Genomic DNA, 25,800 nt, shown 5'->3' on the forward strand with positions numbered 1-25,800 from the left:
CACCCCTTCTTTTATCTTTTTAAGATTGTATTTATTTATTTGACAGAGAAAGAGAGAGAGCACAAGCAGAGGGAGAGGGAGAAGCAAACTTCTCACTGAGCAGGAAGCCTGACACAGGACTCGATCCCAGGACCCTGAGACGATGACCTGAGCTGAAGGGAGACATTTCACTGACTGAGTGCCCCAGGCACCCTCAAGCCTTCCATTTCAATTATTCATCCTATCACTGTATTGCCCAGTTAGCATCTGAGTTCTCTGAAAGAAGGGGAACAAAACAAAAGGGACCCCCGCGGTAGCCACACATTCATCTAAGAGGATTTCAGAGAATTCGCAGAACACTCCTGAGTGACCTGTAAAGATGGCACCACGGGATCAGCCAAGTTGTACAGTGCGCAGAGAGCACTCTTCAGAATTGTTTGTCAGGTGTATGAAGAGGAATAGAGTGGACACCCTCCCGGATTTCCTAGAGCAATGGGTAGACTCACAGAAGAAAACAGGTTCTCGAGCCTCCAATCCTGTTTTGTTGATTGGTTCAGCCACCACTTCTGACAACCCTGCTATGCCCCAAGCTGGGCCCTATGCATTTTCCACCTCGGCACTCATTTTAGCCTCACGGCTTGCATGTGAGACAGGCCCTCTGAGCTACATGATCTGAGAAGTGACCACTAGGGCTTACAGAAATTGATCACACGGGGCGCCTGGGTGGCTCAGTGGGTTAAAGTCTGCCTTTGGCTCTGGTCATGATCTCAGGGTCCTGGGATCGAGCCCTGCGTTGGGCTCGCTGCTCAGCAGGGAACCTGTTTCCCCGCGGCACTGTCAAGTTTCAAACCTGGCAGCTTCCCTCCAGAACGGAAGACATTCACTTCTGCAGTGGCCATGGAGGCAAGACCTTCAGACCTCCTGTAAGGGAGCAGCAGCCACAGCGGGACCTGCCGGCTGGCTCACACTTTCCCAGGGCTCCTCCCAGACCCTGATCAAGCCCAGCAGGAGGCAAGGGCCAGACCCTCACTGCCAGCAGGGGAGTCACCTTTCCAGCAAGCTTTGCCCAGGATTTTCCATCAGCCTGACGGAGACTTTCTCAAGCTGCTCTGTGATCTGAGGATCTTCAGATGCGATCCCTCTCTCCCCTCTCCTCTCCTTACACAAACACCAGATCGGCCCTGCGGTCTGCAGCTTCTCCTTCCAGTTTCTGTTCCCTCCCCCTGGATCCTCAAGGGACGGTCTCTTGTGTTAGACGCACAGGTGATCCCAGAAGCGGGCAAAAAAACCCCACTGTTTTGCTGATTTGTTCAGCTACCACTGAGGATGCCCTTGCTGTGTGTCAATATTGTGAAGTTTCAGGACTGGCCCCATCGTGACCTGACGGACAGGGAGGACTCCATCCTCGATGGCCATAGGGCACGGAGTGTCCCTTGCAGATGGCAATCTCCTTGCTGAAGAGTTCACTTGTGTAACCCTGGGCAAATGCCCTGATGGAAGCGAATGCCTTTGACAGGCATTTGCAGGATATTGGGGAACGAGTGTTGCACAGACAGAAGAGCTGGTGAGTCTTTACTGGGTTGTATTAATGCTGTACAGAAGGACAGGGTGAAACTGAGTCTGGGGGACGGACAACTCTGGGCTGAGAGAACCCAAGGACCTTGTCAGTAGCTTATCCCTTGTAGTGGAAAAGCAAGCAGCTGAGGAACTATTCCAAACGCCCGAGAAAGCTGCCAAACTCCAGAGACATTTTGATAATAACGCAGGATTAGTGGCTCTAGAAGCTGTTCTCGTCTTTTCTCTGAGCATACCTATGGCTCTTGGACTATTGTGGAGTGTCCCTTCCTCCTCTTTACCTCACAAACATTAACTGAGTCTACTGTGCACCGTGTATGATTTTGCTGGCTCTCGGAGTGCTGTCCTTGAATCCGCACAGTGACTCACATTTAAATACTCACCCAAAATAGGTCAGTTAAGCTGAAACCATGTCTCTGGTTGGGAACACATGGGACCCAGGAATATGGGATGGGGACGTCTGGGTGGAGACCCCCAGGGCTCTTGGTCCAAGGTCCCCCCTCCCCCCTCAACAAAAGTTTGCAGCAGTGGCCCACCCTGCACAGAAGAACTAACATGTCCCCTGTGTGGAAAGACACCACAGAAACTTCTCCTGCACCAGGCAACGGGCGTCCCCGTAAGGCGATGCCCCCACCTCCTCACCTGACTTTCAGGCCGATAGAAAGGGTCAAATGCAGTGTGACTTGGCTTTGGACATGCTGGGGCTGATAGGAAAGAAGGTGCACCCCTGCAAGGAGTGGCAGAAGTTACCCAGCAGATACAAGCAGAAGCCAAAGGAGAACCCCTGGGGTTGGACTGTGTGGGGGCCAGTGAGTCAGGCTGGAAAAGGCAGAGTCCATTGACTTGAGGCACTTTGGAGCCAGAGGATTTAACACTGCAGGACCGATCCCGGAGGAAGGGGCGACCTCACGGTGGGGGCCGTGTTAGCACTCTGCTGCTCTAACAGATCGCCCCAGACCGTAATGGCTTGAGACAACACAGATCTCATACCTGAGAGCTGCAGAGACTGCAAGTGCGAAATGGATCTGACTGGCGAAAATCAAGAGATCCGCAAAGCCATGTTCCTTCTGAAGACGAGGCGGAGATCTGTTTCCATATCTGCTTCTGGAGGCTGCGAGCATTCTTGACCCCTGCCCCCCCGCCGTGAGTAGCACCCCCCCCCCCCAATCGCGCTCTCCAACCATGTGCTCTGGCTTCCGCTAGTAAGGGCCCTCGTGATCACGTTGAGGCACGCGTGGATGACTGAGGCCCTCCTCTCCATCCTCAATCTTAATCAAATTAAGGTCCCTCATCGCAGCTGTGAACGGCCGGTGGCCAAGGAAGGTAACATTTTCACAGGTTCCAGGGATTGGGACACAGACATCTTTTGAGGGTGGGGAGGGGCATTATCCTGCCTATTTCAAGTGACCTTTTTTGGACATATAAATTGCATTAATTTAAGCTGTACAACATAATGATTTGGCATATGTATATATTGTGAAATAGTCACAACAGACCTCATTAATGTCCACTACCTCACACTGTTAAAATCTTCTCTTGCGATGTGAACCTACAAGACCGAATCTTAGCAGCTTACAAATGTGCAGTACGGTGTTCTGACCCATGGTCGCGGTGCTGTCCCTTACAGCCCCAGAACTCATTTCTCTTATAACTGGGACTTTGTGTCTTTCAACCACATTACCTGACCTCGCTCACACACCACTCTTCACCTCTGGTGTCCTTCCATCTGTCCTCCAGATCTAGGAGTTCCATTTTTTTTTTTTTTTCTTTAGATTCCATGTATAAATGAGATCAGACAGAATCTGTCTTTCTCTCTCTGGCTTATTTCACTGTCAAGCTCCATCTATGTGGTTGCAAAGAGCAGGATTTCCTGCTTTTTTTGTTTGCTTTTGGTTTTGGTTGGGTGATCTTCCATTGCATGTAACAGGTGGCTCTTTTTTTTTTTTTTTTAAGATTTATGTATTTATTTGAGGGGGGAGGGGCAAAGGGATAGGGAGAGAGAGAGAAACTCAGGCAGTCTCCGAGCTGAGCACAGAGCCAGACACGGGCTCCATCTCATGACCCTGAGGTCATAACCTGAGCCTAAATCCAGAGCTGGACACTTGACTGACTGAGCCGCCCAGGTGCCCCTCATGTAACAGATGACTCTTGAGCCTGGAGATGATGATGACTCCCTCTGATAAGTAGAAAGGCCTGCATTGCCCTGGAAAATGCTAGAGAAAATCGAAAGGTTCAGAGAGGTGGCCTGTCGGCTGGAGATACTATGGATCCAGAGTTGCAGCAGCGGAGGGTCCAGAGCACACACTGTAAGGGATATGCTAGCGAGTGGTCCTCCTCTGCCAGCCAGGGCTCACGGTACGGTACAGCAGGGTGATGGGCCCCGGAGCGACAGAGGCCAGGAGACCGTGCTCCCACACCCGAAGCCAGGGAGCTGCCTTACCTTAGTAACCAGCAACATCTGACAGGCAGCCCAGAGACCCTCAGCCACACAGAGTAGCGGAAATGGTTAATAGGATATTCGTTATGCTGATCGAATATTCTCTTGTGTCCCCTCAAGCCAACTAGGCAGGTAGTGAGGGTGTAGAGAAGGAGGCCGAGAGCCGTTGCCTCAATAACACGTCAAGATCCTTTGCTAAGTTCCCAGATGAGAAAGAATTTTCAGATCCAAGACCCACTGACCGAGATCCCCAAAAGGAAAGACCCCGCAACACTGTGGCCAGAATACGGTACAAGGATTGCCTTGCCAGAAGAGACCTAGCTGGTTACTGGGTGACTGCCGGCTGGCGAGGGGAGAACTCAGAGGTTCAGAAGATGATTGCCCACTGGTCTGCAGGGACACCGATGCCCAGAGTCACTGCAGTATCATCACTGGCTCCTGTTAGAGTTGGGCTTGTGGAGTGTCAGGTAATAAGCAGAGACGGACTCAAGTCTGGCTTACGGGGACTCTCCCCCATCCACAGGCCATCCTCTGGCCACTTCTGTTCATCTGAGCCAGTGGCGGTGAACATCTGCCTCTCTGGGGGAAAAACATGATGCCTGCCAGGCCTCTTGGGTTCTGGAGCCAGTGGACCCCACACTCAGAAATAACACCCTCGCCCATGAAGATGAACCGCCCAGCACCTGCTTCCATGGCCGGAGCAGACACAATCCCTGTGTTCAGGACGATCGCCGGTTATAGCACCGGTCCTCCCAGACTCAGGATGGTCCCAGGAGGCTGGGGTTTGGTTTCAGTGATGCCCCCAAAATAGAGAGGGGTTTTGTGGAGAAGCTGAAGTCCAAGAGTCAGCTCTCCCTTCCTTGAAGCTCCTGGACTCCTCACGCAAGTGGACCTCTGGCAGGCTTGCCCGTCCATCCCCGGGAGCTGAACCTTTGTTCTGGGGCTCCTGGGGTAGGTCTTCATTACTCCGCCATCTGATGCCAGGAAGCCAAAATCCTCCCCGCCGGCTCTCTGTCAAGGCCGTGGCAGGTCAGAGACAGGTTCTGAACATGGAGGGTGGCAGGATGACCTTGAAAGTGAATGTGGGCCCATTCATCCCGAGCCACATGAATACATAACTTCTTCCTGAGAGTGTGAGAGCAGAGGATGTCTTCTCACTTGGGTACCTTGAAGGGAAGGGAGGAACCAGCTGACCCACATGGGCACCTAGACTCAAACCAAGCACACAGTCCAGAGAGAACATAACACACACACATCACTTATGTAATACAAGTTTATTTTCGTGATGGGCCGTAATCCTATTTTTTTTAATAATTATTATTTATTTATTTGACAGAGATCACAAGTAGGCAGAGAGAGAGGGGGAAGCAGGCTCCCTGTTGAACAAAGAGCCCGATGCAGGTCTCAATCCCAGGACCTGAGCGGAAGGCAGAGGCTTTAACCCACCGAGTCACCCAGGCGCCCCCATAATCCTATTTCTAATCCACATTAAAAGTCTGGCTTTCCTCTTGTCTCGTCAAACTTCTTAAATTCACCTTCTTTTTAAACCACAGTTTGAAGAACGGGGTGGTGGGGAATCCAGAATGTTTTCTAGAATGTGGGTCAGACATGCAGTTTTCCACATCCACTTCAACATATTTTATCAGCTGCTTTTTTCTTTTTTTTTAAGATTTTCTTTCTTTCTTTCATGGAGAGGGAGAGAGAACACAAGCAGGGAGAGCTACAGAGGGAGAGGGAGAAGCACACTCCCCGCTGAGCAGGGAGCCTGACACTGGGCTTGCTCCTAGGACCCTGGGATCATGACCTGAGCCAAAAGTAGACATTTAACGCACTGAAACACCCAGGAACCCATTGTCAGCTGTTTTTTAAGTGGTCATCTTTGTTGGGTTTCATGGGCTTGTAACAATTTGGAACATGAGAACAAAGATACTCAGGACCTCATCTGGTCCTCAGTTCAGCCTGAAGAATGAGGTCCATTTGCCTCCTTTGGCCGTGTGACAAAACCAAGACTCAGGGTTGCAGGGTGTGAGGGAGACAGCCAAGTTCAAAGAGCCCGTCCCGCCCTGCGCCCTCTCCGAAAGGCCTGCTCTCATTCAACTTTCATCTATAAAGCACCCAAAATAATCTGCCTAAAAATAGCTTCTGGACAGGTGACCTTCTGGAACAGCCTGTTCTTTCACAGCTGCGCCTTGTTGGTAAGGTACAAAATCTATAATCCCTGCAGGAAATGCCTGTGAACCTGAATCTCAGAGAATCTGACTATAAATTCTGTTTTCATGGCGAAGAGACCTAAGCCCAGTACAGACCTAGGAAGGAAGGGGAGCATATGTTGCACAAATGAAAAATTCCCAGAGACATCCTTTCTCTCCAGATACCCTCCAAAATGAGGCCAGCTTTGGAAGGAGATGGCTGAGTTTGCGAAAAATGACACAATGCACCTGTCACAGGCAGGCCACGTCTAACACGCAGGAGAAGCAAATCACTTGCTTCTCCAACAAGAGCTTTGAAAGTGCCTCTATCCCAGGGAAAGGCCGACTGAAAATAGGAGCTCTTGTGGCCATGCTTCACCTTGTCAAGCAGAAGATCCTGCCCTCAGCCATATGGAAACTGCAGTGGTGTGTCCAGAGTCCATGTGGTGAAGTAGGGGACAGCTTACACTTAGGCGTCAGGCAGGCCTGGCTTTTGGTTCCAGCACTGTTGCTAACAATGTACACTGCAAAATTTCCCTTAACCCTCAGCTCCGTCCTCTGTAAAATCACAGGCTGTAATGAAGTTGCGGTCAGTTCATGTATGCAAAGTACCTGGCACTGCGTCTGGCATGTGAGAGCCCCATATCTGAAGTGTTTTAAAATATCTAAGTCGTGTTCAACTAAGCTTAGGAAACATTGAATTAGAATTAAACAGACTTCTCGCCATCAGAGAATCTAAAAACCTCTACTATCCAAGCGTGCCTTGTGAGTTGGGGAGAAAGGGATCGGTACATAGTAATTCTCAAATTTACTAGATCATGGGACTCTTCTGTGACACCGATGTCAACAGTCCTGGGAATAGTAACTTGGAGAAAAATATAATAGACGTTTGACAAACACCACTTGCCTTTTGTTTCTCCCGCCCAGACTTGTTTACCTCCTAAAACCAACATTTTGACAATGATAAGGACATCAGAAGTGTACAAAAGGAGCTTGGGGTGCTTAATCTTCAATTATATCATTTAAATAATCATTTTTAAACACGAAAAAATGACTCAACAGGTATTGACAACCTACTCACGATTGTTGTTCATATTGAATTCAAAATGTAACAGCTTCTCAAAAGGATTCACCTATCAAAAAATTATCATGTCCATGCAGCTCAATTATGAGCCGAAAAACGTGTGGTCTTCAGTATAAAGCAAAAGATTTCTCCTCACTGTGATTGCACATCCTTCCATAGGCTTGGCATCGCTTCCTGACTGCTTCAGTAGGTGGCACTGACGATTCAGTGGAGAGAAAAATCCCACAGAGTCCACGTGGATTCATCCCGGGATGACTATCCAGTTTGTTTCATACCCTCTGAAATCTCTGATGCTGTCCATCAGCCTGGAGGAAATTGGTCTATTTTGCTGGAGGGACCAAGGAGTAAAGTCGTGTCCAAAATGTGTGTCTGTCCCTCCTGCAATTCTGCCTGTGTATCTAATTCCCTTGGAAAGGGGGTTGGGAGGGAGATCTGTAGAATTCTGGAGATCAGGAAGGGCAAACGCTGAGCCACCGGTTAGGCACTGGTCCCCATCATGTCAGCGAGTGTTAGTGACTCAGAACACACTTTGCCCCGGACCCAGACACAGGCTCTCAATCTTTTCCAACACACTTCTCCACCAGCTCCTGTGTGAATCAGGCGACAGAGACGCCCAGTGAAATCTACACGGTTCTGAGACTTGGAAGATCAAATCATTGACAAGAATCAGAGTCTTTAAGAAATATATCCCCAATTCACCAGATGCTTTGCAGGAGAAACAGGATGGTGACCCAAGACTTCGGAGTCCCACAGAAGAGTTCTGAATCCACCACGATTTGAGTCTCTACCACTGGGAGTCAGGATGTTTAAACAGAAGCCCTGAGGACAGGCTCAGATGATGGAGCCTCAAGGGTCTGTCTGCTGTGTCATGGCCCCTTCCTCATTTGGAGAAGGGGCAGGGGAGGGGAGGTGCACATTAAGTCCAAAAGCTGTCTGTTGCAGGCAGGGGAAGGCTGTGTCATTTGTGCAAGCTGCCTGGCATGTCAACTTTACTTGGAGAAGCAAGTCCCATTCTGCTGGCCCAGAATGACCCAGTCCTCCCGGTGCTCCTGCCCCAGAGCCCCACCTCCACGCCAAGGCTTTTCACATTTGGCTTTGAAGCCATTCAGGTACCCATCTTGAGCTAAATGGCAGGTCCCTTCATCAATATTGTATTTTTAGGAACTTTCGTATCTTTTTCCCCCATGGTGTTTCAGCTTTGAAACTGTCGCTCTTGAGTGTTGCAGGAAAAGCTGAGCGTGAAGCCCGTACACCACGCCCTGCTACTTCTCTTCTCCAAACTACTGAGGATGCAGAATGAGCATTCCTAACGGGCTCAGGAGCACTCGTAGATGACTTCCAGCCAGAATTTCAAATGTCATGCACCCAAAAGCGTTGCTGTCACCCTCCGGCTCCTTCCTGATTTTCACGTAACAAGTGCAACTCTGCAGGACACTGCTATTCCTGGGTCACCCAGGTCTGAAATCGCAGCCCTTCTCAGCCCCCTCCTCCCCGCACCCCATTCTCACAGTCACGCTAACCCCCATGTGTCCTGCACCCACTCCTTTTACAAATCCCAGTGCAGCCCTTCAAACATACGGAAAAGACCAAAAGAATAATAACATGATGGACCCCCATGTCTCCACCATCAGCCTCTAGCAAGTGGTTGTGCTTTCCCATAATTACGTCACGTGTCCTTATTTTTTTACTTTAAAATAAACTTTTATTTTTTAATTTTTAAAATTTTAATTCCAGCGTAGTTGCCATAGTATCCTGTTAGTTTCTATAGTATTATATTCGTGTACTATAGTGATTCAGCCGTTCTGTGCACTACTCCATGCTCAACGGGAGAGGCGTTTTCTTCATCCCCTTCACCTGTTCCCGCCTTCGCCCCACCCGCCTCCCCTCTGGAACCATCAGTTTGTTCTCTATGGTTAAGGGTCTGGTGTTTTGTCTCTTCTTCTCCTCCTGTGTTTCTTAAGCTCCACATATGAGTGAAATCATTTGGTATTTGTCTTTTTCTGACTGACTTATTTCACTTGGCATTATGCCCTCCAGCTCAATTTATGTAGTTGTAAATGGCCAGATTTCACTCTTTCTCATGATTGAATAACATCCCATTGTATAGATGTCACATCTTCTTTACCCATCCATCAACTGATGGACGCTTGGGTTGCTTCCAGATCTTGGCTAGTGTAGATAATGTGCTACTATAAACATAGGGGTGCATGTATCCCTTTGAATTAGTATTTTTTCTTCTTCTTTGGGTAAATACCCAATAGTGTGGGATCATAATGTAGTTCTATCTTTAACTGTTTGTTTTAACCTCCACTCTGTTTTCTGAAGTGGCTTCCCCAGTTTGCGTTTCCCACCAACAGCGCACGAGGGTTCCTTTTTCTCCACATCTTTGCCAACACCTGTTGTTTTTTATGTTGTTGTCTTGAGCCATTTTGACAGGTGTGCGGTGATATCTCATTGTGATTTTGATTTGATCTTCTCTGATAAGTGATGATGAATATCTTTTCCTGTGTCCACTGGCCATCTGTTGGTCTTCTTTGGAGAAATATCTATTCATGTCTTCTGTCCATTTTTTAATCGGGTTACTCATTTTTGGGTGTTGAGCAAAAGAAGCCATCAAGAAAATGAAAAGGCAACCTACAAAATGGGAGAAAATATTTACAAGCCATACCTCTGACAAAGGGTTAATATCCAAAATATACAAACACTCATACAACTCATCATCATCATCAACAACAACAACAACAAAACCAATTTAAATTAAAAATGGTTTGGGGAGCCTGGGTGGCTCCATGGGTTAAGCCTCTGCCTTCAGCTCAGGTTATGATCTCAGGGTCCTGGGATCAAGTCCCGCATTGGGCTCTCTGCTCAGCAGGGAGCCTGCTTCTTCCTCTCTCTCTCTGCTTAAGAAAAAAAAAAAATTGGTTTGAGGAACTGAGTAGACATTTTTCCAAAGAAGATATGCAGATGGCCAGCAAGTACATGAAAAGATACTCACCACCACCAAGGACAAATTAAAATCAAAACGACAAGATAGCATCTCACACCAGTTAGATGACTATCATCAAAAAGATGAGGTAGTTTGGTAACAAATGTGCAGAAAAGGGAACCCTCGCGCACTGTTGGTGGGAATGCAGACTGCTGCAACCACTGTGGAAACCATTATGGAGGGTCCTCAAAAACCTAAAAATAAAACTACCATACAACACTGCAATTATACTTCTGAGTATAGATCCAAAAGAAATGAAAACATGATATCCCAAAGGTATGCACCCTCTCATATGTATTGCAACATTACTCATAATAGTCAAAAACAGAAAAAAATTAAAGTGTCCATCAATGGATGAACAGATAAAGAAGATGTGATTGAAATATGCAATGGAATATGAGTCAACAGTGAAACAGAAGGAAATCCTGCCATTGGTGACAAATGGATGGATTTGGAGGGCATGACTCCAAGTGAAATAAGTCAAAAAGAGAGAGACAAATACCACATGATAGTACTCATACATGGAATCTTAAAAAACAACAACACAGAAGCAGAGTGGGGAATGGTGGTTTTAAGATATAAACAAAAGTCCAAAGGTCCAAAAAGATTCCTTTTCAATAATCTTTAAAGCATTCTCTTATTCACAAAAGCATGTCTTGAAATAGAAAGCATTCATTTATGTCAATATTAAGTAAAACACTCATAGAGAGAAAAACTCACTGCTCTTACTTTTTGCAAAATAACCTAATACAAAGAAACAGCCATCTTCTGCCTTGATTTGAAATTGGCACTACCAAATTCCTAAATTATATTAGGATTCCTTTCTAGCTGTGTCTCCATGTAAACAGGAAGATAGACTCCATGCTGACAAGTCTCTCATTTGCTGCTGATCTCATCATACTTGCATAATAGATTGGAAATGAAAAAACCCAATTTAGTTCAATAAGAACTGAGAATAAACATGCATAATTATATGTGTCCTGATTCTGTCATCTTATAAATATATGTAATAGATATTCCTAGTCTCACCCACAGCCCATAAAAGATCAATTCCCAAAATCGAAGAATGTTTACTCTCCATAAAATTTTAGTTAGAGCTGCATCATAATTGATTCATTTGGCTTTTTATGATATGGAAATTAGTTTTAGAATTTACTATAGTCTTTGACAGTGACAGATGAACTCAGAGACAACCAAAGACAGATGAGACCAGTTGCCATAAAATGACCGTAGGTCATTTTATCCCAAAGAGTAAAGAACAGATGTAATTATTACGTCTTCTAAACTGGATGGCACCCAAGGATCTCTTCTGGTGGGCATCTATAGGGGTGGAAATTAATCCATTTGCCAGTATGTTCATTTCCCAGGACTGCCATAACAAAACGCCATACACTGGGTGTTTAAACAACAGTAATTTGTTGGCTTACTGTTTGGGAGGCTAGAAATCCAAGACCAAAGGGTCAGCAGGTTGGTTGGTTCTGAGGGCTGTGAGGGAGAATCTGCTCCATGCCTCTCAACTTGGTTCTGGTGGTTTTATTGCAATCTTTGGGATTCCTTGTGTAGACACAGACCTCAGTTCTCTGCTCTTTATTCACATTGCATTCTCCTTGTCTGCAGCTCTGTATGTGGCATTTTTTAAAATAAAGATATCTTTATTAAAAGTCATATTGGATTAAGGGCCTTCCCTACTCTACCATGACCTCATCTTAACTAATAACATTGGCAATGAACTTATTTCCAAATAAGGCCACATTTGAAGCACCAGGGGTTAGGAACTTCAACCATTGTTTTGGGGGACATGATCTAACTCATAATGGCCAGAGAGGCAAAAAACATACAGAGGTCACCCTACCATTTTCTCTAGGTCACTTAGTAGAGATCTGCTTTCTAATTTTATGTAAATATGTTGATATTTATTCTAGCCATTGTAGAAGAAAGTGTCTCAATCATAGCCTTTGTGGAGACTACGATCAGTGTAGTAGTTAGAATATAGGTTTCTGCTGTTCTAGCGATGATGTGAATAGTAAAAGATGAGATGGGAATTTACATCCCCCTCAGCTCATCATCTGAAATGAAGCAGTCAAGGAATGATTTGACTCTCAGGGACTAGCAAGGACCCAGACATCTTTTATAGGCTTGCCCTCCTTGACATGGAACTTCCATTTCCAGACTCAAGATGGCTGCTCCGGCCCTTGCCACCTTGTCCATTACTAGGAAGGAACTGGGAAAGGGAGGATAAGACTATCCTTTCCGAGGGCACAAGTAGGGAAACAGAACATACCACATCTATCTTCCCACTGAACAGAACCTAAGTTGGATGGTTATTCCCAGCAGTCAGATTTAGTCCTGGGATACACCCAGGCTGAGCAACGGAGCCCTGCCCTGGGGCCAGCGCAAACGTTCACTATGAATGGGAGAGCAGATACAGAATGGCCGCTGTTTGTCTTCGCCACATCCCACCAACACCGTAGATAACCACATTATCTCTTGTATATGCCTTCCACATTCTTAAGAAATTACTCCTTTCAAGTATTAAAGACTTAACTCAATCCTTAGCCATTTTAGCTTCTCTACAACCTTTACCAAATTGACCTTCTTGGAGTTCTCTCTTCTTACTCTATGAATTCTACTAATTGTCCTTCTTAGTAATACTATTTTCTGGTCCTCCTTCTCCTCCCCCTTCCTAAAAGTACGTTTTTCCCACAGGCCTGTCATCCGGGGTGTCTCCACCTCTTTGTTCTCTTTCTTGCAAATCATCAACTTCCTTGATTTCTACTGTTGGGTTGAAATGGATGATTCCCATATATCTCTTACCCTACTTTCTCTGCAAAAGCTGAGCTCCCCCATTTCTCACTGTGCATTAGACTTTGCCTCCTGGACACCTTGTCAAGTCCCAGACATCCAAACCCAGATCCCTCTGCAACCCTCTTCCTTTTACTATGGTGTTTCTTTCTACTGCTACTGTCACCCAAATGACATTTTAGTGTTTTAAATTGGTAAAACCATCTTTCTTCCCCTCCCCATCCCATCCATCAGTAAGGCATGACCATTTTAACTGTAGAGTTTCATACACTTCCATGTTCTGACACATTTCTGAACCTTCTTCTGGCTCCACTTCTGATCTCCACTATCTCTCAGTCTACACAACTCTCAGAGCCTCAGTTTTCACGCATTCTGACACTTCCCACGCTGACCTCAGAGAGCCAAAAAATTAGGAGAAGCGTAATGTCTCCGGGCAAATGATGGATTCAGTTCACAATGGAGGATTCTTTTTTATTTCCTACTCTTTTCTAGATATTTATCTGCATAATCTTACATAATACTCAGTGACAGCTAAGTCCATTAACAACTAAATAAATTCAGCATATTCTATATGCCAGATACTCCACCAATAACTCTTCCTTATTCTAATCTCACAAATAAAAACTGTATGTGTTTTTGTTGTTCTCATTCATATATTAGGAAATTGAGTTGCATTAAGAACCTGTGGCTTTAAGAAACTGAGTGAATTACTCAGGGTTGGCTATTGGATAAATAGTAGAACTAAGATTTAAACCAACTGGTCTCCAGAATTTGTTTCCTGTTAGTTTCCAATGAGTTTCCTCTCTTAAACATTAATTACTACAGCCCGATATCAGTCATAGAAAGGCATTATTGTTACACCATTTTATAAAGCAGGAATGCTCAGTAACCTTCCCAAGGGTACAGACATAATTCAATCCAAGCTGACCAGATTTTAAAACCTAGGTTCTCTCCTGCAGATTATACAACTTCTCAGTTATATCCCATGGTTAAAAGCTACCCCTTTGACTCCCTGAGATACTTTACAACTGTGGGCTTGAGGCTAAGGGGAACTTACCAAAGAGTAGCAATACATCGGCAGGGTACCAGCCGCAGCTTCAGAAAGACGTTCAAAGTGCATACTCTCTGCATTGTGGTGATGCCAACTTGATAAAATCATACACGCTAGTTGACTGAAATTTCACTCAGCAATGTTGTGGGTCCATGTTGGACACTTTTTCAAAGTTACAATGGCTGGGATGTTAAGTTCTTGTGCTCATTCAGCTTACCCTGGTCTTGTATTGAATAAGGAAGCTCCAAGAGAGCGGGGAATATGTTCATGTCACTCTTTCCGGAGAGTGGGGATCCAGAGGGAAGGGTGGGAGATTTGATTACTCCTGCTAGTGTTAAGCCAATATCCCCGGTTTCTGATAGCTCATTATCCTAAAACACAGCCAAAAAAGAAAAAAAAATAATCAACACAGGCTCAGTCTCTGATAACTTAAAATTAGACACACCAAGGTAACTTTGAAGTTCATGTGGGTGGGACATCTTACAAGATGTAGGCTGGAACTCTGGACTCCATCTCAAGGGAGAGAGTGGTCTTTACTGGCTATACTCACCCACTTAGTAGGCATAAAAAAGCAAAGCAAAATCAAGATTTGGAAACATGAGATGGACAGAGCAAAAGAAGTCTTTATAAATTCAATTCGGACAGAGCAAAAGAAGTCTTTATAAATTCAATTCCAAGAAATGGTTCCAGCCTATGAAGACAGAAAGTTGATACCTAATGTCACTGGAGACTGGGAACCAAAAATCAATTTCCTGAGTTTTAATAGTTGTGTCTTATTAGTTTAGCAAAGGGAAAATACATTCAGTGCATTCATATTTTAAGTGAAAGGTCTTAAGGGGGAAATGCTAATATGAATGTAACTCTAAATTGCTTTTTTTGAAGGTGAAGTTCAGGGTTGTATCTCTGACAATTCCTCCCTTGCACTGTAACTACAGCCTTGATAAACTATTTCATATTCCCCTTACCTGGAAAGTGTAGTCATCCTGCAACCATGCATGGAAACACACACACACACACACACACACACACACGCACACGCACATACACACACTACCTTTCTTCTAGCTAATATCTTTTGGGTCTTAGCTTAGATGTTATTTTCCCCAGGACGCCTCCTGCAATATCCCCAACACCACCTCTCATAACCTAAACAGCAGCAGTTTGGGTCACTCTTACAGAGTTGCCTATCTACCTGTCTGCATCTTCTGCTAAGACTCGAAGTTCCTTGATGACAAGAGCTTGCTGTGTTAACCATTACTATATCCTTAGGGGCTAGCACAACACCCACCAAGTATTCAGGGGCTCTGTGTAAATCTGTTGAATGAACATTTGGATTTTGCTGTGTAGAGAGCGCGTCTTGTCGCCATCAAGGTTCCAAAGTGTGCTCTTTCCTGAAACAGATTTGCTAAGGGAAAAGGAGTGCCAATTAGGTCAAAGAGCTACTAAGTTGGCTCTGTGGCTAGTGTCCCTTGCTTGTCATGGTAACTGGGAGTGTGGGTCACAGAGTGCACTGACCCTCTTACACAGCAGCTACTTGCCCCGTCTCTTTCTCCCTGCTGATCAGAACCTGCCTCCCCGTCCAGAGGCAAAAAAATGCCAAATATTCTCTTTCTCAGGCTCCCCTGAAGCATGTGACTCAACTGTAAACAAGGAAATGTAAGGAGAATTCTACTAAATATTTTGCACCTCCAAGTGTGGATTCTGGGAACTCTCCTCTTCCTTCTTGCCGCTGGAAGACACGAGGGAGCTCTCTTTAGATGGAGGCGACAAGGCTGAGAATGAAAGTTAGTATGTTAAGGGGAAAAAAAGCCAGTGACGTCATAGAATGGTTGTGGGAAAGCTGGCTCTGTCACCTTAAGAATTACTGCTACGTCTGATGGTCAATGTCTTTACTATTTGGACCCCTGTTGATCAGGAATGTTTTGTAACTTACAGATGAACACATTCTAACTATATCACTAAGGAACATGCAAACTTTCCTCTGTGACATCATATAAGACACAATATTCCAAAAGCCAGTTATAAACAGGCAGGTGGGATTGGAACAGCCAGAAGCCAAAATCTTTATTTGAAGAACTAAAGACAGGAAAGGATCATCTAATGATGAAATCTTTTTGGCTAAAGATGAAAACCATGTGCTCCTATTACAGAAGGACAGTGTGTTTGTCTACATTGGAGGAGAAGCATGAGAGAGTAAATCAGAGAAGGATACTCACCTGTTCATTCTTGGCATCTTTATTTGGAATTGGCTCATGAAACGATTTTACGGATAACTACCTGCCTAGGAAGCTCTCAGTTGTCCAGTAGTAAAAAAAAAAAAAAAAAAATGTTCGAAAACCATGTGTATTTTTCCAACAATAAATCTTTGGAGGGCAGGAAGGAACCAATGAAGGGGACTCCTTATGTCTGGGTGGTTACTTACAGACACCATTCATATCACTTTCTGACCCGACCTAGGTGGAATCCAGCCCCATTCACTCCATCTCTTAGGAAAAACAGTGTCCATTTGTCCATACCACTTCTCAACAGAACATACTTTCCCAATTGTACTTACTAATTTATTATTAAATATGATATTGCATATTAGCAATTCGACACAATACTCATTGAAAAGTATAGAGACATCATTCAGTACTTTCTGAGGAAGTCACAGCCTCCTTCAAACCAGAGAGGACAGATTACAGATAGAACACAGATACATTGACACGAGACACAACACCTTCTGCAGACACCTTCTCCCACCAACAATACTCCTTTTTTCCCCATGTTCCCCAACCGTTTCAGGAGGTTTTGCCACATGATTTGGCTCCCAAGAGCTGCTCCCAGCAGCAGCCACAAAACAGCTGGGATGTAGATTTCTATATATTCACAGATCGGATCTGCCTCTTTGTGGTGTTGCTTAATGCAGGCGTGAAGAGCTATGGTCTATGATCATGCAGGATCTGGTCTTATTTTCCTACACAAACCACAGAGCTAGGACTGCGTGGCTTGGGAGAGACGGCAGCGAGTGAACAAATACATTTCTGTGGGTTGTTTGGGGCCAGGGGTCCTGGTGGACGGAGGATGGGTGCGGAAGGTTCAGCACCAAAGCAGTGTCGTGTCTGGCTCGGCACCATTCCAAGTCATCAACAGGCAATCACAGACCCACTGGGGAGCATCAGTGGAAGCATGGAGGTAGTGAAAAATAATTCAAAAGCTCTTCTGAATCACGAGAAATGCATTTTAAAATCTTATCATCCGTTCTGATGTCATTTATCTGTCTAAGGTCAACTACTTTGAGAATTCTCTGCTTCTCAAAGCCTCTGAACTGTTAATACTAAACACCGTGTGTGCTTAGGGGAAATGACTACTATTCTTTGGAATCCCGATTAGCTAATTGTCCAGCAGGGAGCCTCCACAGAACCAGAACCCTGGCCCATCAGAGTGTCCCAGGTCCATTCCAGTGCGATACAATGTGTTTGGTCATATATCAGTGAACACCAGGATTATGGTTCTTAGTATCAGGACTATTTTCAAGCCCTAAAGTTTGTTTTTGAAATAGAGGGTGATTTTTCCCCCTAAAATTCTAAAGCTTTTACATACATACAAAAGCATGACTTGGTTTTTGGAAATTTACTTGGTAGCCTGGGAGCCAGCTTCTTGTTAACTTGGATAATTTTAAACGGAATCAGTACTTCTGGGCGATCAATATCAGACTGTCATATCTCATTCTTCCGGACACTGGGCTGGGTGTTTCATAATGCCCCCCAAATAACTACGAAAATAGCTTTTTCCAAATTGTCTGGAGCCTCTTTCCCCCTAAATTAGAGCATCCAACCCAGATTATGTATAAGATAACACTTGGAGATTACTGCTTTTTAAATGTCTTCCAGAATTTATATACTGAACTGAGTGTATTGAATTTATATACTAAACGTTCTCCATTGAAACAGTCCCCTTTTGACACTTACACATTCATCCCAAGTATGATCACAATAATTGCCAAGGCCGGGCACTAGTACAATAGTGGGTATGTAGGTCTTAGTAAATATCCTGTGATTGAACAGGTCCATGAGTAAGTGCATGACAAAAGACAGATAAATGAATTTAGAGCTTGTCTTTTAAGGACCCCCTTCCAATCCAGTAACACTTTTGTTTTAAATATCTCCACTAATCTTGCGTTTGGGGGGTGAATGCGATTAGTGAAAACAGTCAAAATCCCTTAGAACCAGTCTTGGGAATAGGAGACACAACTCGAAGGGATAAGGGCAGTGAAGGAAACACAAGATATGAACAAAATATTACAGGTCTGACTTTCTCGTGATTGGCCTCAGAAGGCAATGCCAGAAGTAATTTACCAGCATTACGAGTCCCGGATCAGGCATATTGACTCCAGGATGATGTCTCTGAGAGGGTATGCTCAAGACAGAAGAGGTAGAATATGCTCATTTCCACACTAATTTTCTCTAATTGGGCGTATACACTGATGGTCAGTGTTTATATATTTTTAAGTGTGATGGGGGCAAGTGGTGGGGGGGAAGTCCTGGACACTCTGATAATCTTAAATCTGCGAAACTTCATTGCTCCCATCTGCAAAAGAAAGAATCGAAGTCCGCAATCTCTTTAATCTTCCCCAGCACTAACAGTCAACAACTCTGTACATAAATAGTTGGACCATTGCTCACATATCTGCAAGCACTCTCCCTCACTTTTCAGAGACTTCCTACTGAGGGGACGTGTTCCTTCAAACAGCCATAAGGGAACTCATGCATTAGGGTTAGACCATCAGGTGTGCAAAGCTCCTAGAGCAAAAAGAACAGGACCCCCACACACCACCCCCCTTGGTCCCACTCGCCATTAACTACCTGTCCCCCAATAGGGACAATTATCGAAGTCATCATCACAGTGTACATTCATGTGAAATCATTTTTATAAATCAGCGAGTGTAGCTGCTGTTTCAATGACCTCTCAACTGTTCACCAAGCAGTTACTACTTCAAAGGCAGAGGAAGCACTTTCAAATGGAAGGATGACCGCCGGCTTGAGAAATTCCTGCTTCCGACTGTGTCCGAAGTATCTTATTCTGTAGATTCCAGGCTGGGCGGTGTCTGGAATGTGCCATTGTATCGTGGCATTGCTGTGACCCAGCAGCCCCTTGTGCCAATAGAAACTGTTGGTAGAAAACAAACCAACCAAAGTTTACTCTTAAAAATGTGTGATTCGAAAAATGAATGAATGCTCAGGGAGTACTTAGCCTAACCAAGGCACTTGCACGGGTATTGGGAATATAGCAAAGAACAGAACAGGGACAAATACTGACTTTCTAGAAGGGACCTTTTAGGAAATACGCATTCATAGAAATAGTTCCACTTGTTCTACTTTTCTAACTACCCACACACTATCCATCCCAAGGAGCCTCCCTCACCTGATACTCAGAATATATGACATCTCTTGTGTGAGAACTGATAGAACATTGTTTGCCCTTGTCATCCTGTGTCAACTGACACTGAAAACTCCCACCTAGATTCATTTGTTCAAAGTGTATATTTAATGACTGCCTGTGCCAGACTATTCTAGGTCTGAGGATACAGTAGTGAGCAAGACAGGCATGGCCCATAGTTCCATGGAGCGTCTTCTCTCTGGGGCCAGGTGGGGGAAGAAAGGGCAATAAACCAGAAATCGACAAATAATCTTAAAAGTGCTAGGCAATGAAGCAAGTAAGTAGTAAGCAAGTAAGTAAATGAAGCAAGTAAGGCAGAGGTATCTCTATGGAGATGTTATTTAAACTGAGTGCACAGTGCCCAGAGGAAAGACATTGCAAGCAGAAGGAACCAAGAGGCAAAGTGGCTTCAGCGGGAAAGCACAGGGTACAGTAGAGGAACAGAACCCTCTGGTAGGATCAGAGTGTGGTGAGGTGTGGCACAGTGGCTGGGTTTACAGAAACAGATGGAGTCAGCTCACACGGGTCCATGCAGACCACAACACGGAGCTCAGATAACCCTGCCAGTGAGATACGACTGGCTAACTGACTGAGGTCCCCAGCTGGGTGCCGAGTGAGTGCTCTGGGCAGAGAGGGTGTTCTCAATGTTCTGTGTTTTTCAGGGATGGGCCCAGCGCTCTCACGATAGGCGCAACGATACTGCTGCTGGTGGACAGGACGGAAGCCTATCCGTGTCCTCAGTGTTCACTGTCATTCTGATTTGGGGCTTTTCAAAAAACAAAATCAATTTTATTAACTGTATAGTCTTCTTTTAACCATAAATATGTATTTATTATTAGTTTAAAAAATGACCTATGCCCTAGAGTCCTAAAGATCAGAGGAAAATATATGCTATATTTATGGGTGATTATCAAAGGGGCAACAGTGTGGTCAAACCTGGATTTCCGGTTAACCCTGGGAAGGAAACCAACATGCAACCCGTCACTTTGCTGAAGGCGATCGGAATTCAACACAAATTCCCAAAACCTCTGACCACTTGTACAGTGTGAAATGTAGACAATTGGGAGAAGAAACATTCTCTTATTTCGGACACAGTTTACAAATCTTCAAAATATCCCTTTGGCTCGGGACGCCTGGGTGGCTCAGTTGGTTAAGCAGCTGCCTTCGGCTCAGGTCATGATCCCAGCGTCCTGGGATCGAGTCCCACATCGGGCTCCTTGCTCCGCAGGGAGCCTGCTTCTCCCTCTGACTCTGCCTTCCACTTTGTCTGCCTGTGCTCGCTCTCACTCGCTCTCTCTCTGACAAATAAATAAAATCTTAAAAAAAAAAAAATATCCCTTTGGCTCAAATGAAGGATCCTTGGACAGGTATATACAGATGACACACTTTGCGTGTAGACTGGTGATTGTTCCAGAAGGAGCATCAGACTCTGTGAAGCCACAGCCCACCCCCTGTGCCTTTCGGCCAGTTTGCAGGAAGGCTCAGCAGTCTGCAGGGGCAATGTCTGCGGCCATGGAAGGAAACCAAACTAACAGATGTTTACAAAGATGGAGGCCATAACCTCATTAGCACCTAATCTGTCAGAAGCACATACCACCATATTTTGCAGAAAAACAGAATCTAAATGAACTCTAATAAATCAACTAAATATGGCCAGAAGGATCCTTGGGAATTTGATATCATTAATATCATGCATGGAGCCAGGCTTCCCATTTGTCTTCTATTGTCAAGGCTTGAAAGACAAAATATCCAACAGACATGCTCACCGAGTCTCCCAGGAGGCGTCGTTATGCACTGTCTGCCATGATGCTGAGGTGACCTCATACTTCTCAACAGTGAGGAAGGTCTGATGGGTCTGAAATGCAATTAGTTTAACTGGTGAGACCCTGCATGGTCATGGAAGGAACTTGTCTGCAAATATGTCCCTTGTGGCCTGCAGGCACACCTGCCAATATCGTGTGTGAAAATGTAGTAGAATTCCATCCAAATTCATAGGTGTTCTCTTTACATTCCAGATAATGTCTTCAGAATGTTCATTTATCCAGACTATTACACACCATGACTTTTTTAATTTTATTTTTTTAATTGTGCTATGTTAGTCCCTATACAGTACATCATTAGTTTTTGATGTAGTGTTCCATGATTCATTGTTTACATATAACACCCAGTGCTCCGTGCAATACATGTCGTCCTTAATACCCATCACCAGGCTCACCCATCCCCCATTCTCCCCCTGCCCAAACCCTCAGTTTGATTCCCAGAGTCCACACTCTCTCATGGTTCATCTCCCTCTCTGATTTCCCCCCTTCTCTTTGCCTTTCCTTCTCCTAATGTCCTTAGAAAACTGGGTGATCTTAATGTTAGAGTTGACATCAAATTTTGCAAATGGGGGTGGAGAAGAGATAGAAAAAAACTTGACATTTTAAGAAAGGCATAAGTCAAACCTTCTCAAGACATGTTTATTGATCTACATTCCAAGACTTTCTCTAGTTACCTCAAGACTTGGGAAGGAAAATGGTAGAGTTTCTTCAACTTTCCTTCTCTGGATAAATGAATTATGAGTAAATATAGCTCCTGAGTGAAAGAACTGAAAAGAATGCATACATCTTCCCTGTCCTCGGGTGCGAAAAGCAATCCCAATACTTTGTCATAATGGATTGCTAGAAAGCACATCAAAAGCAGGTTATATTTTTCCCATTGGAAAATAGCTATAATAATTCAGTTCAGACCAAGAATTCGGTGTCAAGTAAAGCACAGATTTGAATGATATAACAAATTAAAAGATACAGAGGCCATAAATCTCCAATTTTCCTCAAAAATCTTTAAATTGTGGGCCCTTAAGGGCAGGACTTGTGTCTGATTCCCTTTTACCCATTAAATCCCTTTATATCTGTCACTTACAGGTATAAAACTTTGCTGAATGAAAAGTTTTATACTTTTCATTGCTTACGCCTAGGCCGTGGGATTATTTAAAACTCAAATTACTCAACTGATAGGTTATATTCAATAAAGTTTTATGATGATGGTGCTTGTAAAGAGAAGGGTCTCTGGCCATTTAGGGCAGAGGGACATTGGAGAGGCTGTGGATGGAGTAGGAGTTTGGGTGAAATCTCATGGACAGGTGTAGAGTGTAGACCACAGAATGAGTCTAGACACTGCATATGTGAACTATGTGGCTATCCTTTCCCCCCTCCCAACCCTAATCTCTACCTGAAACACAATTAGTTAATCCTAGTTACTTAATCTTTCTGGCCTCAGTTTCCTCATCTGTAAAGTGGGGACAATAAAATGTAAGCCAGTGGATAGTAGGGAGGATTAACTGAGATTAATGTAATAATGTATGTAAAGCGTTTCACCTGGTGGCTACAAAGAGACAAACTTCGATGAATAGTGGTGAGGATCACTAACATAAAAGGGAAGAAAAATTGTTGTATGCCAAGTCCTAGAGCGTTCTTAAAAGCCAATGCTATTCTTGTTATAGTGCTTTAAGCATTTTGTTCTCCTGCTTCTCCAAGGCAATAACGATGATGGTATTTCTCCAGCCTAAGGGTATCAAAGGACAGCTAATCCTGCAGTTTTGCCATAATGCTTTGATATCTTCAGGAAACAATGCTATAAACATGCAAATATTATGGCACAGTTTGACTGCCTAGAGAAATTATTTCCAACAGGTGCATGTTGACTTTCTAAGCAGGAGAACATTTTTCCTCAGTGTCATATTTGACGATGTCATATTGCCACAATTGTTATCAGAGCAATAAGGATATTTCAATGAACAGAAATGGAAGGCTCGTTTGGAAGAAGGGTGTTTGGGGTTTAAGTAACAGTGGTCCCTGGGAAGAATGGCTCATGGATACAGAAAAAGCAGCCTCTGCCACACTAAAAAAATCTGACCTTGAAATCACTTTTGTATACTTTCTTTTTCATCTATATATCTCTTTATTGTTTGAGTTTTCACAACCAGAATATGCCTAGTTATCTTGTGGAGTTATAAGAACATTCTTTTTTTTCTTTTTTGAGAGAGAGTGGGGGGAAGGGCAGAGGGGTCTAGAAAGAGACTCTTACTCAGCAGGGAGCCTGATGCTGAGCTCGAGCCCATGACCCTGAGATCATGACCAGAGCCAAAATCAAGAGTCAGATGCTTACGTGACTGAGCCCATCCAGGGACACCAGTTATAAGAACATTGTAAAGGAGTTACAGAGGAGCAAAATTGATTCATTTTATTAATAGCTACATTACATATGTATACTTTATATATGATTAAAACAGTGAAGTATGAATTGATACATAACAAACTATGAACAGTTATTACCTCTGAAAAGGTTTATGGAAAGAGAGGCACTTTCACATTCTATTTTAAGGCTCTTCTAGGGGCACCTGGGTGGTTCGGTGGGTTAAAGCCTCTGCCTTCAGCTCAGGTCATGATCTCAAGGTCCTGGGATCGAGCCCGGCATCAGGATCCCTGCTCAGTGGGGACCCTGCTTCCCCCCCACCCCTGCCTGCCTCTCTGCCTACTTGTGATCTCTGTCTGTCAAATAAATAAATAAAATCTTTAAAAAAAAAAATGCTCTTCTATATGGTCTGTTTTTACATCAAACATGTATTTCTTGTGTCATTTTTTTTCAAGATTAAGAAATAAATAGCCCATCAGTGTCACAGTCAAGGGTCAGGAAAGGGCAGATGCAAGATAAAGCACCCGGGCCAGGGCCCCAAGCCATGGAGCACCCCCACAGGGGCCCATGATCACTCTGGAGGTGGGACCAGAGGCTACCGTGTTGCAGTAAGAGGGGAGGCAGAATTGGGGTGGGGAAGGAACCAAGGATACACTTCATTCTTGGCCCTTTGGTTATTTTACCCAATTTAGCAGAGTTTCTAAATTGGAATACATAAATGAGATTGTGTTCAAATGTCTGTCTTCTCCAGGGACAGTGTAACTCTTGATACCTTGTGCAATATGTGATTCTGAGCAAACCCGATTAAATGTTTCCTGTGCTTTTTCCTCCCCAGACTGAATTCCATAGTACTCTTCCTACAGAAAATTAAAAAATATGATGAAAAGCAAATTGGAGCATTTTATCATTATGTCATTAATCTCCATAAGGCTATTCGAATGACGATTAACAAGTGGATTTAAATCTGTCAAAAGAATCATTGATGCTTACCTGGTTTTCTGCTGAGTTCTTCGGGTTAGCGCCTATAAAGGTAACTTCAGCAACTTCTCCCTGAAGATAAAAACTCATTTTATGAGTTCGTTCTTCACTGTGCTCATATTTGGGCCATGATTTATGAAATGTTCAAGGATGCTGGACACCTGTGCAGATTCTATCCTACTTAATAAAATGAGTTATCTTGCAACCATGGATATGGGAATTAGGGGCTGAGAAATTACTCAAGAATTTTTCACCAATGAATTCCCTTGTAGTACATTCAGATAGAGATGAAGACAATGCATTAAAAATGGCTTTTTCAGCCTTTGATGTTGTCTCACACTTCCCTCTGACACACCTACGGGAAGTGGACTGACTCAAATCAAAGCAGTCAACACTTTCCCTGAATGACTTACACTTACACTGACGCTGGCTCATGTGAGGTACAAAGTGGAATGACAGGATGTATACCTACCTCCCCACTTGAAACAACAAACGAGCTGGGCAAATATGTATTAAATCATGGCTCTACAGACAGCAGACCAATGAAAGCAATCAAACGATAAAAACAGTGATCTTGGGGTGATGGAAAACAGACAAAAGGAGCCCCACCATGGCCCCAGCCTAATGCCCTCAGAGCGCACATACAGCATGTGGAGGCAGAGCTTAACCAAAACCAGGAAGCAGATCAAAGTTAAGGAATAGATGTGGGAGTCCGTGAAGGCCAAATAGTCTCATATTCACAAGGCAGAGTCATAGAGAGAAGAGCATACCAGAGAGAGGAGAGCTACATACAGAGGGAGCACTCTGGAGATCTGCAGAAGGTTCCCCTCAACTCTGTGTGCAGAGAAGAGGACCACCTGAGCCCAGGAAAAGAACCTATCAGCAGAGACTGAAATTCTTACTCCCTGAAGCATCTAAGCACACACTCTGGTCAATATTGGGCTGGACATTAAGTTATTTAACCATAGGGACAACACCTTGAGAGCCAGACTTAAATGTAAAATCAAGAACAACAAAAGAAACAGAGAAGACCCAGTAGCCACACATTGCAAGAAAGATAGACTTGACTGATTTGGCCAGTCTAGTTCTCGGGGAGCAAACAAACAAAAAACAACAACTCTGGGGTGG

General features: G+C 44.3%; 1 protein-coding gene and 1 long non-coding RNA gene across 3 annotated transcripts in view; both read right to left on the reverse strand.

The window, feature by feature from the left end:
* Positions 1 to 8,923: 8,923 nt before the first annotated feature.
* Positions 8,924 to 15,793, reverse strand: LOC131828964 (uncharacterized). The gene is made up of 3 exons (XR_009352628.1): positions 14,110 to 15,793; positions 11,678 to 11,869; positions 8,924 to 9,898 (listed from the first exon to the last, which is right to left on the reverse strand). It is a non-coding gene; the product is annotated as an uncharacterized LOC131828964 (long non-coding RNA).
* An 854-nt stretch (positions 15,794 to 16,647) lies between these two features.
* The window catches only part of ASAH2 (N-acylsphingosine amidohydrolase 2), a 69,445-nt gene continuing 60,292 nt past the window's right edge, over positions 16,648 to 25,800 (reverse strand). For both annotated transcript variants that reach the window (XM_059170239.1, XM_059170240.1), the window contains 3 exons: positions 24,685 to 24,744; positions 21,288 to 21,376; positions 16,648 to 19,251 (listed from right to left, as the gene is read on the reverse strand). In XM_059170239.1, the coding sequence (XP_059026222.1) occupies positions 19,059 to 19,251; positions 21,288 to 21,376; positions 24,685 to 24,744 (342 nt within the window). In that variant the 3' untranslated portion in view covers positions 16,648 to 19,058. The remainder of the gene's footprint in view (positions 19,252 to 21,287; positions 21,377 to 24,684; positions 24,745 to 25,800) is intronic.

Source organism: Mustela lutreola, chromosome 4 (assembly GCF_030435805.1).
Source record: "Mustela lutreola isolate mMusLut2 chromosome 4, mMusLut2.pri, whole genome shotgun sequence".
NCBI lineage: Eukaryota > Metazoa > Chordata > Mammalia > Carnivora > Mustelidae > Mustela > Mustela lutreola.